This window comes from Schistocerca cancellata, chromosome 11 (genome assembly GCF_023864275.1).
Source record: "Schistocerca cancellata isolate TAMUIC-IGC-003103 chromosome 11, iqSchCanc2.1, whole genome shotgun sequence".
Classification (NCBI taxonomy): domain Eukaryota; kingdom Metazoa; phylum Arthropoda; class Insecta; order Orthoptera; family Acrididae; genus Schistocerca; species Schistocerca cancellata.
The window spans coordinates 70,361,128-70,379,509 of record NC_064636.1 but is presented as its reverse complement, the minus strand read 5'-3'; the positions used below and the strand labels follow the sequence as shown (position 1 = coordinate 70,379,509).

General features: G+C 41.4%; 1 protein-coding gene across 1 annotated transcript in view; it reads left to right on the top strand.

Annotated features, from left to right (window-relative positions):
* The first annotated feature begins 3,349 nt into the window (after nucleotides 1–3,349).
* LOC126108215 (U4/U6 small nuclear ribonucleoprotein Prp31-like) overlaps nucleotides 3,350–18,382 on the top strand; it is a 138,408-nt gene continuing 123,375 nt past the window's right edge. The window contains exon 1 of the mRNA XM_049913449.1: nucleotides 3,350–3,526. Coding sequence (XP_049769406.1) covers nucleotides 3,350–3,526 — 177 coding nt within the window. The remainder of the gene's footprint in view (nucleotides 3,527–18,382) is intronic.

Sequence of the window (18,382 nt, the reverse complement as noted above, 5' to 3'; positions counted from 1 at the left end):
CTTACAGGTGTCCGGGCGAATAAACCGTGTCTGTTCAGTCGTCTGTAGACTGTTAGTCTGGATACAACTGTTCCAGTGGCTGCGGTGAGGTCTCATGTGGGCGTCTGCGGGCACTGATGGTGAGATATCGGTCTTCTTGTGGTGTTGCACACTGTGGACGTCCCGTACTGTAGCGCCTGGACACGTTTCCTGTCTGCTGGAATGGTTGCCATAATCTCGAGATCATACTTTGTTGCAGACGGACGGCCAGTGCTATGACCTGCTGTGTGTGACCAGCTGTCAGGTGCCCTAGTGTTCTACGCCTCATAACGTCATCAATATATGTTCTCTGAGCCATTTTCAACACACAGTCACCATTAGCACGTCTGAAAACGTCTACACACTTACTCGCTACACCGTACTCCGACATGCACCAACACACCTCCGCGTATGTGGACTGCTGCCAGCGCCACTGTGGGACGACCGCAGGTCAAATGCACCGCATGGTCATACCCCAAGGTGATTTAAACCCGCTAACCGCGCACCAGAGCGTTTTTTCACCATGTATCAGCATTATCCTTAATTTATGAGCATGGGTGTAAATAACTGAAGTGTGAAACTCGGTTGTTTAATTTTATACAGGTTTGTTTCTGATTATATTTTTGCCTCAAGTTTGTTTTAGTTTTATTTGAGATTTTCATTTTACGTTTTTTAATTTTTTCGTAATAATTGTTGTTGTCTATGATTTATGTTGGTGTTCTGTCTCTGTTTTACACTGCTCATGTTTTTATCGCTGTTACTATGGGTATGTGTTGTTTAGACTCTCTGAGTTTATTGTTTTACTCGTTTTCCTGATGTATAAAGTGAATAAAGTTTTCTTTTTGTTCTTTTGGTCAGTTTGTTCGTTCAATAATTTTGTTGGGTTGCTGTATGCATATGAATATATCTCTGTTTCCTCAAGGATGTTCATGAATGTTCCCTTCTGCGTAATATGGAAGATTTCTAGTGCTTCGTTTATGGGTTTTGCATCATGTTTCTCTGTTTGTAAATGTTGAAAAAATGTGGATGGGTTGTTTTCACTTTCTCTGATGTGCTCTTTATATCTAAGTTTGAAGTTTCTACCAGTTTGCCCTGTGTGGAATTTGTGCAGTGTGTTACACGAAATTTTGTAAACGCCGGGATTTTTGTGTATGGGGATTTTCGAGCTGCCTTTGTGAATTTTGTGTTTGATGCTGTGTGTGTTTTTAAATACAAACGCGATGTCAGTTTTGTTGAATAGTTTGTTGATTTTGTTCGAGATGTTTCTTAGATAAGATATATACTATATAAAAATAATAATAAACAACCGAATTTCACACTTCACTTATTTATAATGGTAACTATGTAAACATGTAATATCCCTGACCCACTGTCATTCAAGTGGCCAGAAAAATAGCATATATGGGAAACAAGTAATATCCAACATACAACTCCAGTGTACAACTGGGAGAAAGTAATAATCCTAAAACAGACAGGACATGACAGCAACGTTGTTACATGTAAGACAAAACACCCAATGATATATAATAGGTTTTCAAATCATAGTTAGAAGACCTTTGTATTAAGATCATCGCTTAATTATGTATTTACACAGCAGCTGACGATGGCAATTTGCCGAAATGGGCTCATCGTGAGTTGGATAAAATATAAACAATTTACATAGCAATGTAGCTGGCTATTCATAATACTAGTAATGTGTTTGTGGTGTTTCCACATTTTTGTCCACCCCTAAGTACCGGGTGATCAAGAAGTCAGTATAAATTTGAAAACTTAATAAACCACGGAATACTGTAGATAGAGAGGTAAAAATTGACACACATGCTTGGAATAACATGGGGTTTTATTAGAACCAAAACAAAATGTCCGACGGATGGCGCGGGATAGCAAAACGTCAGTGTCTGCGCATGACAATCGTGCATAAAAGGAGCTGTAATGAGAGAGAGAATCAGATGCGCCAGTAGTCGCAGCATCTTGACATTACCTGAAAAGGCGCTTTTAGTGTAGCTGTATTATCAGAATGGGAAATGTGCCACTTCAGCGTTACGATCCTATCGCCATAGGAAGGGGATTCAAACGGGTAAAGGTCCGTTGACAAATGCAACTGTGGCGAGAATGATTTCGAAGTTCGAAGCCACGGGTTGTTTAGCCGATAGAGGATTTGTAGCGGGTTCGTCTATGCACGGGAAGTCAGCGCTCGTGCAGTCGCACGTCGAACCGGCATTCCATACACTACTGTTTGGTTGGCACTTAGGCATACCCTCCGATGCTATCCGTACAGAATCCATTGGCATCATGAACTGTTACCTGGCGATTTAGTGAAGCGGAGGGCATTTGTGGTGTGGGCGTTTCAAAAGGTGGCGGAAGATGACGATTGGTTGAGTAACGTGTTGTGGACCGGCGAAGCTCATTTCACGCTCCGAGGGTCTATCAACGCCCACAACTGCAGAATTTGGGCTACCGAAAATCCTAGAACTGTCGTGAAAACTCCATTGCACGACCAGAAAGTCACGGTATGGGTTGGATTTACCACATCTACCGTTATCGGGCCTTTTTTCTTCGAGGAAATGCGTGATTCTGATTTTGTAACTGCTACCGTGACGGGTAAGAGGTACCCCGATATGTTACAGAATCGCATCATCCCCAGCCTGGCTGATAAACACCTGCTGGAACGTACGATGTTTATGCAGGATGGCGCTCCACCCCATATTACTAGACGCGTGAAAGATCTCTTGCGCGCGTCGTTTGGTGACGATCGTGTGCTCAGCCGCCACTTTCGTCATGCTTGGCCTCCCAGGTCCCCAGACCTCAGTCCGTGCGATTTTTGGCTTTGGGGTTACCTGAAGTCGCACGTGTATCGTGATCGACCGACATCTCTACGGATGCCAAAAGACAACATCCGACGCCAATGCCTCGCCATAACTCCGGACATGCTTTAGAGTGCTGTTCACAACATTATTCCTCGACTACAGCTATTGTTGAGGAATGATGGTGGACATATTGAGCATTTCCTGTAAAGAACATCATGTTTGCTTTGTCTTACTTTGTTATGATAATCATTGCTATTCTGATCAGATGAAGCGCCATCTGTCGGACATTGTTTGAACGTTTGTATTTTTTTGGTTCTAATAAATCCCCATGTCATTCCAAGCATGTGTGTCAATTTGTACCTCTCTGTCTACATTATTCCGTGATTTATTCAGTTTTCAAATTTATACTGACTTTTTGATCACCCGGCACATATCGGCCCGTGTTAATGTGATGGTATCGTTTTTCTCAACAGGGAGCTTGCAGCATTAGTACTCTCTCTGGTCAGAGATAACGTCTGCGCGCCATGTCTCTGGCAGAGGAGCTGGCGGCGGACCCAGACCTGCGTCTGGAGGCGCGCCTCGTGTTCTCTGCGGAGGACGACAACAGCGGCGCCTCCCTGCCCTCCGCCAACCCCCCCGGGAGGGTGGCCGATGTCGTGAGGATATGGGGCTCCGAGAGGTTGGGAGACCTGCTTGCTAAGGTGAGTGCGTTCTGCACTGCTGCCACACTGCGTAAACACGTCAAACAGGCTGGCCACAGATCCTCCTGCATAGGCTCATGAAAATAAGAATGTATAGAAAAAAATTTTGCAAACTCATTTATCGTTTGATGACGTGTTGCTACAACACCCTTTCTTTGTATCATCTGTCATATGACTGGTTTTAGGTGGCTCACAGCTAATTCCTCTCTTCCACCATCCCCTTCATCTCAGAGTAGTACTTGGAACCTGCGCCCTCAATTATTCGTTGGATGTATTCCAATCTATGTCTTCCTCTACAATTTTTACCCTCTACAGCTCCCTGTAGAACCATGAAAGTTACTACCTGATGTCTTAACAGATCTCCTGTTCTCGTGTTCCTTCTTTCTCGTCAATTCTCTGGAGATATCTGACATCGAAATAAGTGTCCAAGGAATAGAAAAGCAACTGGAATCACTCAACAGAGGAAAGTCCATTGGAGCTGACGGGATACCAATTAGATTCTACACAGAGTACGCGAAAGAACTTGCCCCCCTTCTAACAGCCGTGTACCGCAAGTCTCTAGAGGAACGGAAGGTTCCAAATGATTGGAAAAGAGCACTGGTAGTCCCAGTCTTCAAGAAGGGTCGTCGAGAAGATGCGCAAAACTATAGACCTATATCTCTGACGTCGATCTGTTGTAGAATTTTAGAACATGTTTTTTGCTCGAGTATCATGTCGCTTTTGGAAACCCAGAATCTACTATGTAGGAATCAACATGGATTCCGGAAACAGCGATCGTGTGAGACCCAACTCGCTTTATTTGTTCATGAGACCCAGAAAATATTAGATACAGGCTCCCAGGTAGATGCTATTTTCCTAGACTTCCGGAAGGCGTTCGATACAGTTCCGCACTGTCGCCTGATAAACAAAATAAAAGCCTACGGAATATGAGACCAGCTGTGTGGCTGGATTGAAGAGTTTTTAGCAAACAGAACACAGCATGTTGTTCTCAGTGGAGAGACGTCTACAGACATTAAAGTAACCTCTGGCGTGCCACAGGGGAGTGTTATGGGACCATTGCTTTTCACAATATATATAAATGACCTAGTAGATAGTGTCGGAAGTTCCATGCGGCTTTTCGCGGATGATGCTGTAATATACAGAGAAGTTGCAGCGTTAGAAAATTGTAGCGAAATGCAGGAAGATCTGCAGCGGATAGGCACTTGGTGCAGGGAGTGGCAACTGACCCTTAACATAGACAAATGTAATGTATTGCGAATACATAAAAAGAAGGATCCTTTATTGTATGATTATATGATAGCAGAACAAACACTGGTAGCAGTTACTTCTGTAAAATATCTGGGAGTATGCGTGCGGAACGATTTGAAGTGGAATGATCATATAAAATTAATTGTTGGTAAGGCGGGTACCAGGTTGAGATTCATTGGGAGAGTCCTTAGAAAATGTAGTCCATCAACAAAGGAGGTGGCTTACAAAACACTCGTTCGACCTATACTTGAGTATTGCTCATCAGTGTGGGATCTGTACCAGGTTGGGTTGACAGAGGAGATAGAGAAGATCCAAAGAAGAGCGGTGCATTTCGTCACAGGGTTATTTGGTAACCGTGATAGCGTTTCGGAGATGTTTAACAAACTCAAGTGGCAGACTGCAAGAGAGGCGCTCTGCATCGCGGTGTAGCTTGCTCGCCAGGTTTCGAGAGGGTGCGTTTCTGGATGAGGTATCGAATATATTGCTTCCGCCTACTTATACCTCCCGAGGAGATCACGAATGTAAAATTAGAGAGTTTAGAGCGCGCACGGAGGCTTTCAGACAGTCGTTCTTCCCGCGAACCATACGCGACTGGAACAGGAAAGGGAGGTAATGACAGTGGCACGTAAAGTGCCCTCCGCCACACACCGTTGGGTTGCTTGCGGAGTATAAATGTAGATGTAGATGTAGATGTAGAGATGGTTCAAATGGCTCTGAGCACTATGCGACAACTTCTGAGGTCATCAGTCGCCTAGAACTTAGAACTAATTAAACCTAACTAACCTAAGGACATCATACACATCCATGCCAGAGGCAGGATTCGAACCTGCGACCGTAGCGGTCGCTCGGTTCCAAACTGTAGCGCTTAGAACCGCACGGCCACACCGGCCGGCAATTCTCTGGAGAACCTCCTCATTCCGTACCTTAATCGATCCACACAATTTTCAAGATTCTTCTGTAGCACCAGATCTCAAATGCTTCGATTCTCTTCTTTTCCGATTTTCCCACAACCTATGTTTCACTACCTACAATGCCGTGTTCCAAACGTACTTTCTCAGAACTTTCTTCCTCAGATTAAGGTATATGTTTGACAATAATAGACTTTAATAATAATCGACAGAATCCCCTGTTTGCCTATGATAATCGGCTTTCTACGTCTTCCTTGTTTCATCCATCACACATTATTTTGCTTGCAAAGTAGCAGAATTCCTCTAAAGCTTTTACTACGTTGTCTCCAATTTTGATATTAATGCCGGCCGTTGTGGCCGAGTGGCTCTAGGCACTTCAGTCCAGAACCGCGTGACTGCTACGGTCGTAGGTTCGAATCCTGCCTCGGGCATGGATGTGTGTGATGTCCTTAGGTTAGTTACGTTTAAGTAATTCTAAGTCTAGCGGACTGATGATCTCAGATGTTACGTCACATAGTGCTCAGAGCCACTTGAACCATTTTTTGATAATAATTTTATTATTGATCTCATTCTTGCTACTGCACATTACTTTCATCTTTATTTGGTTTCTTATCAAAGCACAGTATGTCCTCATTAGACTGTTCATATCCTAAGATTTTTTGTGGTGAGTTCCTCCGGCCCAAACTGTTGAGGTCATCTGTTCCTAGGATTACATACTACTTAATCTAACTGAAACTAACTTACGCTAAGGACAACACGCACACCCATGCCCAACGGAGGACTCTAACATCTGACAGGGGGGGGGGGGGGGGGAGGGAGCAAACCGTAGCAAGGTGTCCTAGACCGCGCGGCATATCCTGAGATTCACAGTATACATCTCAGTGTACTGTATATTTACATGTTTAGTGACAAGTTTGTTATTACCTCTTTAATGAAATTATTTGTAAGACTTTTTGAGTTATCGTACATCCAGAAGCACTTTTCACATAGACCTGTGGAAGGGAAATTAGCATGTTTTATTTGTAAATATGTTGTAACCTAGCTGATTGCAATTGTCTCAGCCCTCCATTGTTAGGACTGCTGTTGCGGTCACAGATGGGTCAACTGGGAATGGCTGACAGCCATGTCAACCATCAACTAATAGTGTCATTTGAATCCCATATGGAGGGGCGTGGTGTCAACACACTGCTCTCCTGGGCATTGTTGGTTTAGAACACCTACATGTACACTTGACAGCAAAAAGAGGGTCACTGCCGAATACAACCAACATAACGTAGCTGTGTTGCAGGCCCTCTAAACACCAAAACCCCATGGCGTACAGTCATTTGACTACACACAATGGGTACCGCAAGAGACTACTAAGAGACCAAAGGTCCTTACGACAGTCAGTCTAAGCGTCAACTAGTATCGTCATACAAAACATATTAGAAAACACGTTCTTAGCGATGAGACACCCCATAACACTCATAAACTAAGCTTAATTACAATAAGTGACATTCCAAAAGTTCTGAGAAAACGGTTTATTTTACATATATCGTACAGTAATACTTAGTCAAAATCAAATACTTGACACAATATATGGAGTTACAAAGCTGTACGGCAATTGGAAAAAGTTTTTCGCTCTCTAAAAGGTTTTCCATCCACGTGCTGAAGGTCGCTCAACGGCGAGTGGCTCTGGAAACTGGATATTGGACGAACCAGTAGAAAAAGTAGAAAAACGCGATTAACGGCAACAAGCACTCTAAGGAAACCTCAACATTAACAGCGAATCACCAGTAATATCATGGTTCTCGTAACACATCAACAGCTACGTGTACACAAATTTGAACTTTAAATGACATGACCAACGTCGTCGTTCTGGACCTGGATTCAAACCCAGCACCTATAGCCATTGCTAACTAATCTAAGCTTTGTTTGTGCCTTATTGAGACCGGATCACTAGGCATAAAGAGGCGTGAAGTATAGACGTTTGCACCAGTATCAGTTATCAATTCAGACCCTGAAAATAAATGACGAAAATGTTTGTACAGAACTGGGAATCCTGTCATAACAGTTACCGTCCTGGGAACTACCCCCAACGACGTTTAATATGGTGTCATTCACAAGGAACAAGGTATACTCATGTTTAAAATTGAAACGCCAGCTTGTGACAGGGATGCAAACCCAGCACCTAATCGGATTGTTAACGAAGTACAGTCATGCTCAAAAGTATCCGAACGACCTGGATTGCATTTCGCCTGATTCCCATGCAACCCACATAACGCAGCTGTCTAGCAGGTCCTCTAATCGCTCCTTGGTACAGTCGTTTGACTATTGAAAATGGTTCCAACAAGTCACCACTAGAAAACACTGCTCTGTATCGCAATAACTCAGGATGTAAAGTAATACCACGATACTACAAGAATCAGGGAACACCTCATCACAGATAAGACTGTCCTTAAGGCTTGTAAGCTCGCATTTATTGCAATAACTGACATACCTGAAATTTTAGCACTCTCATTATTACGTCAGATAGGTAATGAACGTAGTAAGTTCGTCATATTCATGATTTCCTCTTCAAAGTAACATACCATACTTGTTATTTAACACAAAATGTCATAAAAATTTACGTTATTCACGAGCAGCTAGTTGAGAATATGTATGAACTTCAAATGACACGATGAACCGACTCGTTCTGCATATGGATTCAAACCCAGGTCATGCAGACTAAGATTTCGTGACTGACGGAAATTAACAGTCATTCCTGACTAGGCATAAAGAGAGTGATATACCTCGATTTTAGACAGTATCAGTTAACAAATATCAACTTTAAATTACATAACGTTAACATTTTTAACGGGCGCGAACTCCTACCCAGCATCTATTCTCCCTGTTAACGAACTACGAGAGATGTTAAACACTGCTTCTTCACAAGTAACTTACTTGAAATGCAGTGAGGTAAAGCTTTGTGTTGGACCTGGATTCGAACCCAGAACGTAATCGGATTGTTATCGAAGCACAGTCAACTTTGACACATCGGATTTTCTCGGCAGTAGCTAGATGTATGAACTGAAATGACGAGACGAAACATTAATTTTTTCCTTCTCAGGACTCCAACCCGGCGCATATCGCTGTTATATTCTAGAGAAAAGGAACGTCAAGTATGGGTTTGTTACACCAGCAGCGACATGTGAGCATGTTTGAACTAGAAATAATATGACAAAGAGTTCAGTAATGACTAGGAATCGAACCCCACACATATCTTTGTTGACTACACACAAAGAGACGACACTTACCGAATTTTTCTCCACCAGCAGCTCGTAATAACATCCTTGAACTTACAGTGATCTAGCAAATAGTTCTGTGTCTCTCAGGGAGTCAAAAACGTCAGATATCGTTAGTGTTGACAATGAATGAAAATCCGTTAAAAATAATAATTATTATCCACCAGCAGATAGGTGTTCTCATGCTAGAGCTTGATAATACGTAGTGAAAAGTTTAGTGCTGGGCCAGGATTCCAACCCATACATGCGCAATATGTGGAGATGTTGAGGAACCTGCAGATTTGAACAAACAACAAGTTGTAGTCGAGCTGTATTGTCACGAAGGGATCAAATTCCGCGTTAAGGGCGGTCTGAGTTGGATTCCCAGTTCAGAACCAATTTTATCGACATACAGAAGCTCAAATAAAAGACGGAATAAGTGTCCTGTGACCATACACAGGGTTTGTTTCGTCACTAGAAATAAATAACTAGTATAAGAAACGTTACTGGTGATAGAGTTTCTACATGTCGCCACTCCTTACTTTATTGTGGTTCCACCTAACGTCTACTTGGTAGAGAAGGAATACCATATTTAATGTGATTTTCAGACCACAATGCCATTATACCTGCTTCACTTGGCGTAGCCAGAAGAGAATAGTATCTGCCTCTCCCTATAAAAACAATATCGTCAGAAGTTGGAATCAAACCGAGACCATCATCATATGAAACTATCATCCGTCCAACAGACCACCAAACCCTCATCTCTACGACTCATTTCTCTATCATAACACCGTTGAGGCACACAAGATGAGAATTCTGACGCACAGGCTCCCTGTAGTGGTTTGCAGGATGTGCAGTAATTCATTTACTTGGTGACTGACGGAAATTAACAGTCATTCCTGACTAGGCATAAAGAGAGTGATATACCTCGATTTTAGACAGTATCAGTTAACAAATATCAACTTTAAATTACATAACGTTAACATTTTTAACGGGCGCGAACTCCTACCCAGCATCTATTCTCCCTGTTAACGAACTACGAGAGATGTTAAACACTGCTTCTTCACAAGTAACTTACTTGAAATGCAGTGAGGTAAAGCTTTGTGTTGGACCTGGATTCGAACCCAGAACGTAATCGGATTGTTATCGAAGCACAATCAACTTTGACACATCGGATTTTCTCGGCAGTAGCTAGATGTATGAACTAGCTTCCTTAGCTTCCTTAGCTACCCAGTGCATACATTCGACTCTATTTTGTAATCACCGAAATAAAATAACATAACTGCCACCTACACAGAACTGCCAACAGCGTAGTATGCAGAAATTTAAATAGGAAGTATTCCTTTCCATTTGAGCCACTCTATTGCGCTATCTGTTTGTTGAAACCATCGTGCAGTGCAAAAGAAATGCTGTAACTGTCTGTCTCTCAGAAGTGTAGATCCTCCCATATGCATTATCTCACAGCACTGTGGAATGCCGAAGTTCTGGAGGAACTGTCGTTCACTTCCAGAGGTGTTGTAGCTACGTCACAGCTAGTAGCGTAACGGTAAGCGTCGCGCACTGTTGATAAGACATCGCGTGTTCTATAACATTCGCTACTATATTTTTTTTTAACCCAATTCTGGTGTCTGCTGAAGTTAACAATTTAATGGAGCTTTGAACATAATTCTCTTCACTTCTCAACCCAAAATAGTCGCATGTGGAAAAAAAGGCTAACTTCTGCGTCATTTTGTTCTTTTCAGGTTTAATAGACGGCCAGGCAGCAGATGCGCTCGAAGCTTTTGTATTATGTATATTATGTATTGGGAGAGTGCACCGTGCCAAAATAGTCAGAAAAGTATTTTCTACATTAGCTGTCGTCTGGTAGTGGCATTTTATTCTTCTTCAAACCTTGTTTGACAGCTTTAACTCAGAACAAGTTTTCTACATGCATGTAATCAATAAACTGCATGTGCATTGTCAGACTGTTATAGATAACATCAGAGAATTCGCATATATCGTTGATGATTAATTTCTCTCTCATGTTGAGTATTGTTTTAACAACACTAAAAAAAAACCTTACGAAAACTGTGCACTGTATTGTAAGAAATGAAATAAAACTACCCACGATAACCTTAAGACAGAAGTATGTCTGTTTTAACAAAACTGAGTATCTGTACACAAGCGTGCCTCTATCTGCACGAATTAGTAAAACACTACTCACTTAGATTTCGTTTGGGTCTGTGTTTAAATGGTATGCTGTGTCATACTCAAGAGGTATGCAAATGTGGCATTTCATAAATAAAGTTACGTATTCCTAGAAACCCAAAATTTGCTTGTCAGCAACGGAAAGAGGCGTTACCTGTTGTGCAGCATTGTAAGTTTTTCACCATTGCACTTTGAGCTGAAAGTATTTTCTTACGATTTGCTAATCGATGTTTTATCAGACTGCTTGCAGCTCTTACACAGAAGGGATAAAAACGTTACATTCAGCGAGGCTGGAACCGCGAACCATAGTCGCGTTTCCACAGGTCAGCACGTCAACATAGAGCTAGTGGACAGGTATGGTTTGCGCCTTCCTCTTACGAGGCCAATAGTGGCTAGAACTCGTAATCCGCTATTTACAGGACGAGATTAGTTGCGATTGCCACGTTCAATGACTTTGCTGGGCTGAAAACCGTAAATTTACAACTCAGGTTATTCAATGGAAATGACACGTGAAATCAAGTGAACTTTGTGGCTTAATTCCGTGCACACCAGGAAGTAACTCGTCGATCACAGAGTTGCCAAACATACCTTGCGTTGCTGCCAAATCTCAGTTACTTTACCAGCAGGAAGAAGACGAACCGATGTGATCCTACAGCGGGCTGGGAAGTGACCATAGCTGGTGTCTTAAAGACGCAGCTACCATGGCCTGGAATACGTAATGTGTCTGATTCGCATTTCTGTAACTAGGTTTAGGGACTGGAGCTTAGTTACTAATAATACTCAGAACTGACTGCTACTAAGCATCATAAATCAGTAACTCTCCTAGTTGTTTTTATATTTCTTGCGCAACTGTACTCAAAACTAAGAAAATCAATGACGAACGTTTTCGTGCCTCGCCGATAGTCGAGGACAACAAACAAATAAAAATAGAAAAAGAACGTGTGTGTGTGTGTGTGTGAGAGAGAGAGAGAGAGAGAGAGAGAGAGAGAGAGAGAGAGAGAGAGGGAGAGAGGGGGAGAGGGAGAGAGAGAGGGTAAAAGACTGTTGTAAAGAAATTGAATACTGGTATGTAAAGAAATCTTTCATTAAAATGACTCGTTCCACATCATTACGAAATGTCGTATTCATGATCTCTGGAACAAGTATTAATCAAATCTAATCTAATCATATCATATTGCTGACTATCCATGAAGAGTCATGAAGTACCGAAATTTTCGCCTATATCAGTAACTAAATCTAAACTTGAAAATTAAAGACGACAGTTTTTGTAATAAACCGGGACTCCTATCAAGACCCTTTCATCCATGTTAACTAATCACGAAAGATGTCTGTTACAACTCCATTCAGTAGTAACAAAGTGTGTATGAATTTAAAGATGAAGCGCATCATGTGAAGTTCTACGACGGAGATACGAACCCAAGACGTAATCGGATTGTTAACTAATTAAAATCAAATGTTACGTATCGGTTTTTATTGCCAGCTGCTAGGTGTTTAAAATAAGGACACAAATTTTTGTGCCTGAGCGACAATCGAACCGCACTCCTATCGTTCTTCTTTATTCTCCACGACTATCGCTTAAGTATCAATTGCTTACTCACCAACAGTAAGATGTGTGCGTGTTTGTCCAGAAATTGTTGGCAACATGAACAGACATTAAAAATGCACTTTAATTTTCACTAGCAGGCCGGTGAGCACGTGATAGAGCTTGAAATGAAATTATGAATATTTTTTGTACTGGATCAGGATTCGGACCCACATATTTAACTTTGGAGGAGACCTAGAGAAGACTGCAATCTTGGGAAAAGGAATGAAATGATTGAACTATACTGTTCCGAGAGATACGAATTCGAATCACAGTCCAGCAGCAAATTTTTCAACGTCTCTAGTTCAATCAAGTACAAGTAAAATAAGAGCCCTGTTCCTATAGACGGCTATCAGTTCATCAAATAAAATAACATTTTATAATGTAAGTAAGTTTACTGGTGACAGTATTTCTGTTTACCCTGACCTCTACCTATGTCATTTTCCAACGTAAATTGGGTGTGCCCAGTTTGGAATGAAGGAACGCGGATTCTGGATTATAACAGCTTTCTCTTGAGGTTACCAGAGGTAAAGTAAATCTGTTTGTGCCTCTTAAAAGTAAATGCCTGAACCCACGCATTTCACTTGTGATAGTTCGTTCCGCCAGATCATTGTGGCCACATTTCCCAGCCCCAGGAGTGTGCTGTAAAGGATGATGTGCTAGTCACGGTGGAAGAAAACGCGAGTCTATTAAATGGTTAAGTAGAAGCAAGTTTCTGACGTGGAGATTATGCTATTCTCATGTCAGCAGGATGTGAAGACTTTTCTAGGCGTCATAGCCTCGATTTGGAGCCATTTTGAAATTTTCACTAATTCAGGAAATTTCTTAGTTCCAGAAAATGCACTGTGAGGTGTGAAGTTACCGGATAATTCGATTATCACTGTCATTATTACTGTCATTTTCTTCATACCGCTGCTGGAACACATGTGCTTGAAGATCATTTAAGTCATTTTGGTCATTATAGAGGTAGTTGCCCGAGAACAAGTTCTTTCCCTGTCTACGGAACCCTTTTCATGTTAATATCAAACATCAGCAGTTACTCGTAGATGACATTAAAACTAAAGTAATTGATGAAGACGTTACTTGATAACGAAAACGCGCTGTCTTTCTTCATTTACTTGCGCCTAGAAATGGATGTCGAATACTGCCAAACCAAAAGCCAAGGGATCTTACTGCCTTCCGATATACGTCGCTGTCGGTCCTTCCATATGATTTGGTCGACGTGACCTGTTTCAAGTTGTGTGTGACACAGAATGTTTTAGAAAATCAATTGTTTTCCTTTGCAATAAACAGAAAGATTTTCATTCTAAGCTATCCAAGTCCAAAATTTTCGCAATATTAGTTCAAATTTAATATTCGCTTCCATAATGTAAGGAAAGTATTTCATAGTTGCAAAACCGGCATCCGACTCACTGTCCTTACACTTAGTCGCTGGCCATAAATTCTAGCTCAAAGTGACGCCATTTTAAGTAACCTAATGTAGCGAAGACTGTTTGCCAGTGCTCTTTCTCACCGGAAAATATGCAATTCACTCACTGGGCTCCATAAGTACACTGTAACAGTAATTTCTGTGTGTATGCAATGCATTCGGATTGTAGAATTTAGTGGTGCTCTCTCTTCCACTTCTGTGTACAATATGCCTGACCTAAACGGGCCCTTTATCATTACAGGCCCTGGTCGGTGCAACATCATATTGACAACAGTAATGTGCTTATAGTGACAACCTCATTGTTCGTTTTACCCGATTTTGTAATCATTTAAGTAAAACAACATGACCTTCGAGTGGGAGACATTTCGTCCCCCTTTTCCTTCTGTAAAATTTGTCAGTAAGCTTTTTGCCTTCGAACCAGCGAAATGCGGCAGAGTACGGCTGGTAAACGATTTACAAACCACGATTTAGTGCCGTTAAGACGATTTCTTTAAACATTGGCGTAGCTGAAAGAATTTGGTTTCTTCTTAAATCGTCTTACGCAGCAACGTTCACAGATATCTCAAATAGGAAAAGCTATTTATCCAGGTACGAAGGTTGTAAAACAAACTTCCCACAGTTTGTGTCAGGTTGATCTTTTCGTCTGATAGCACTGCGTAAGTATTTTGTGTAAGAGATATTAAAGTAGTGTTCCTGTAGCTGTGGGAATCATTGGTAGAAAAAGAGTTTCACACCAATGGGTACAGTACTGATAAATATTCAAAATTATTATCAACCTAAGTCTGCGTTCATCCACAAACAGAGGCGTATTAGTAATATTGAAGCTAGACTAGGTATCCTCGTCTTTCTTGAGTGGGCATTGGAAGGCGTTCACACACACGTATACGAGGGTAATCCCAAAGGTAAGGTCTCCTGACACGCAAGTGCCAACGCAGGCACAAACGAGAGATCCTTAATTTTAATGGCAAGCAGAAACCACAGTGTTGGCTGCATGGTGGCAAGGTGATAAGGAGCAAGAGTATGGATACGAAGGTCTCAGGTTCGATCCCTCACCAGTCCCACGATTTATATGTGCCGTTTTACACATATTTCCCCTGGGGCACTGTTTCTTGATGTGAAAAATGCCGAGTTGCACTGTGGTACGAAAGCCACGTTAAACTGTAGGTTCCCCTATTAACTGGCTAGGTAAGTCAACTCAAAGGTCGGATGAAAGCAACGGCATACCACCTCCAACAAGATCGTGCCTATTAAAGCACTGTGGTGTTCAAACCACTCTTGCGACTGATGACTGGTTTACTTTCTATGGGTTCCAAAACTAATGATATTCGGGTTATTAACATTTTTGTGTTTTCATGCTGTAGCTTTGATACCAGTAAACGTAAGTAACCGGCCGAGCACTGTCGCCGTTCGAGTTGTCAAGGTGGTAGACGACGATGCCGTCGACCCCAGTTACAATTTTGGTCATGGCTATGTTTCAGTCGAATACCTCTATGGGCCTTTTTGCGTATTTCAAGATATACTTTTATACACTTGGTACGCTTCCAAATTGATATCTGATAGAGCTGTATTTAGCAACATGAATCAGATATGTTTTCCGTGCAATATATCGGACAACACGTCAGTGCAGCGAGATTTCGTTTATGTGTTGCACATGGTGCAAGAAATATTTGTGGTTTGCTTGCTTCTGTGACAGCTTTCACCCCACTGAATGCGAGCAAGCTCACGAATAGACTGTCAATAACTGGAATTACGAAATAACACACTTAAAAGTTGTATTTTTGCATTATGTATCCCGATGAAAATAACTGTAAACAGGTTATATGCCTACTTGCGTATTATCGCGCTTCTCGATGCTTTCCTCAAAAAATTAAAATAAAAATAAAAAAAGAGACAGAGACAGAGAGAGAAAACAGAAAAGTATTTCAAATAGCATCTCAGGCACGCCATGTTCGTCTCGTGATGTAAAGCAAGGATAGTTGGTACGTAATATCTCGTTGTACTAGCGATATGTATGGCTACGGGGTTCTTTGTTTTCTCTCTGCAAACAACTAGAACAGAATTTAGTAACAAAGTGGTAAGAACAACTACTCAGTCCACCAATTAAACACTCAGCCATTCTTGGTTATTTTGTTAATCGTCTGTAATGCAGTAAACATCCTTGATTATTGATTTGTAATTACTATCATTGTTATTGTTATTCGTCACCCCACAACAGCTTTCGTATCACTCATTGCCGCCGATGCACGTAACGAATGGATCAGGATGAATGGAATGTGGGATGTTTCGTCACGAAGAATATACACATTCATCTCGGCGTCTTGTGTGAGGGTAATATGAAAATCTCAATAAGAAAAGACGACAATAACACCCAACTATTTCTGTCCACTTAACACCATGACGACAGACAAATTGGCGTCTCACTGTATTTTGATTATAATTCGTTAGCCTTTTTGCGACCTCATTTTAATACCTCGTGGGAGCAGCGATAATATTTTGGTTTTTGAACACCGAACAATGACACACAAAGATAGTAGATGGAAGGATACAAAGAAAAAATCCGACTCATGGGTGTTTATCCAGTTCATCATAAGAAGACTAAACAAGAGGGAAACATTACGAAAGCAATGAATACGCTGGTTAGTATACATTATTTGTATAGATTTGAAGATGAAAAAGCGCAGATCTGCACAGTGCCCGCATCTGCACTTTAGTTTCTGTCTTAATGGGCATAATTTTTAGTTTCTTCTCTTCTGAATTATCAAATGAATTGATTATTACGTGGTACAGAATAATTAGGTAACCGTGTTTCTTACAGCTTCCATTCGCGCCAACATTTTTCTACATTCTCGTGCAATTCATGAAATTCTACTTCTATGATCACAAGACTGCACATAGATGCAATCGATTTCGAGGTGCAAAGTGTTTGTTATCTTACTTTTCGTGACAGGTTGGCAAAGTTGATTTCCAAAGACTTTTTATTGTACTGAAATAATCTTTTGTAACAAAGTAACAAGGTAAGTGTTTTATTCGTATATATTTTGTGGGAAACTGTAATCGTGATGGAAGATTGCACACCTGAATGTTTGACACAGCTGGTAGGAGAAAACGCTGCATATTATCCAAACCCCGCACCTCCTCTCTGTAGCCTCCTATGACACGAGCACGGGATTCTCCTCCTATAACGCTACAGAGCTGTTCCAAGCACAGCTGAGAATTGGCAACATCGTCACAAACATTTGGCAACACTGTGACAGTGCAATCACTTCCGCGTATGGTACTGAACTGACTCGCTAAATTCACTTGATATTCCCTTTCCATTTGAATGACTCGTGGTATATAATCCTCACGTAAACTAAGACACTGAGACAGAAATTTCAACTTTTTGGCTAAAGAAATGCTATTCTTCACATAAGTGACAACTTTTAATATCTTTCACGAAGCGATATGAGGCTGAGCGACCAATACCATGACGAGAGTGGGATGCCGGCAGCAGTATGTCCGTAGCTCCGTGGTACCGCCCGTGTCTCGTGTTCCAAAGGTTAAGAAAATCGTCGGTTCTAACCGTGGTAGGGGCAGCGAGTGCGAGTTCTTTTTGTGTATTATTTCATGGAGCTGCGAATTCCCAGAAAAAGTTAAGTAACAAAATCAGAAGAAAACCTTTACACATCAAATCCTCTTGGCAGCTCGACTCGGTAAGTTGTGTTACTGGTCGTAGATCTCGGCTTTCTGCCAAGCTGCTATACAATACAACCATCTCTGAAGAAATTCGAATCGACCGTCAACGATACGAAATTCAGTAATGTTGTTCACTTACGACTCCCATGCCAGGGTGATAAATATGAAGGAAATAAATTGATCAGCAAATCACAAGAAAATACTTTCAGCTCAAAGTGCAATGGTGAAAAACTTACAATGCTGCACAACAGGTAACGCCTCTTTCCGTTGCTGACAAGCAAATTTTGGGTTTCTACGAATAAGTAACTTTATTTATGAAATGCCACATTTGCATACCTGTTGAGTACGACACAGCATACCATTTAAAAACAGACCCAAACGAAATCTAAGTGAGTAGTGTTTTACTAATTCGTGCAGATAGAGGCACGCGTGTGTACAGATACTCAGTTTTGTTAAAACAGACTTACTTCTGTCGTAAGGTTATCTTGGGTAGTTTTATTTCATTTCTTACAATACAGTGCACACTTTTCGTAAGGTTTCTTTTAGTGTTGTTAAAACAATACTAAACATGAGAGAGAAATTAAT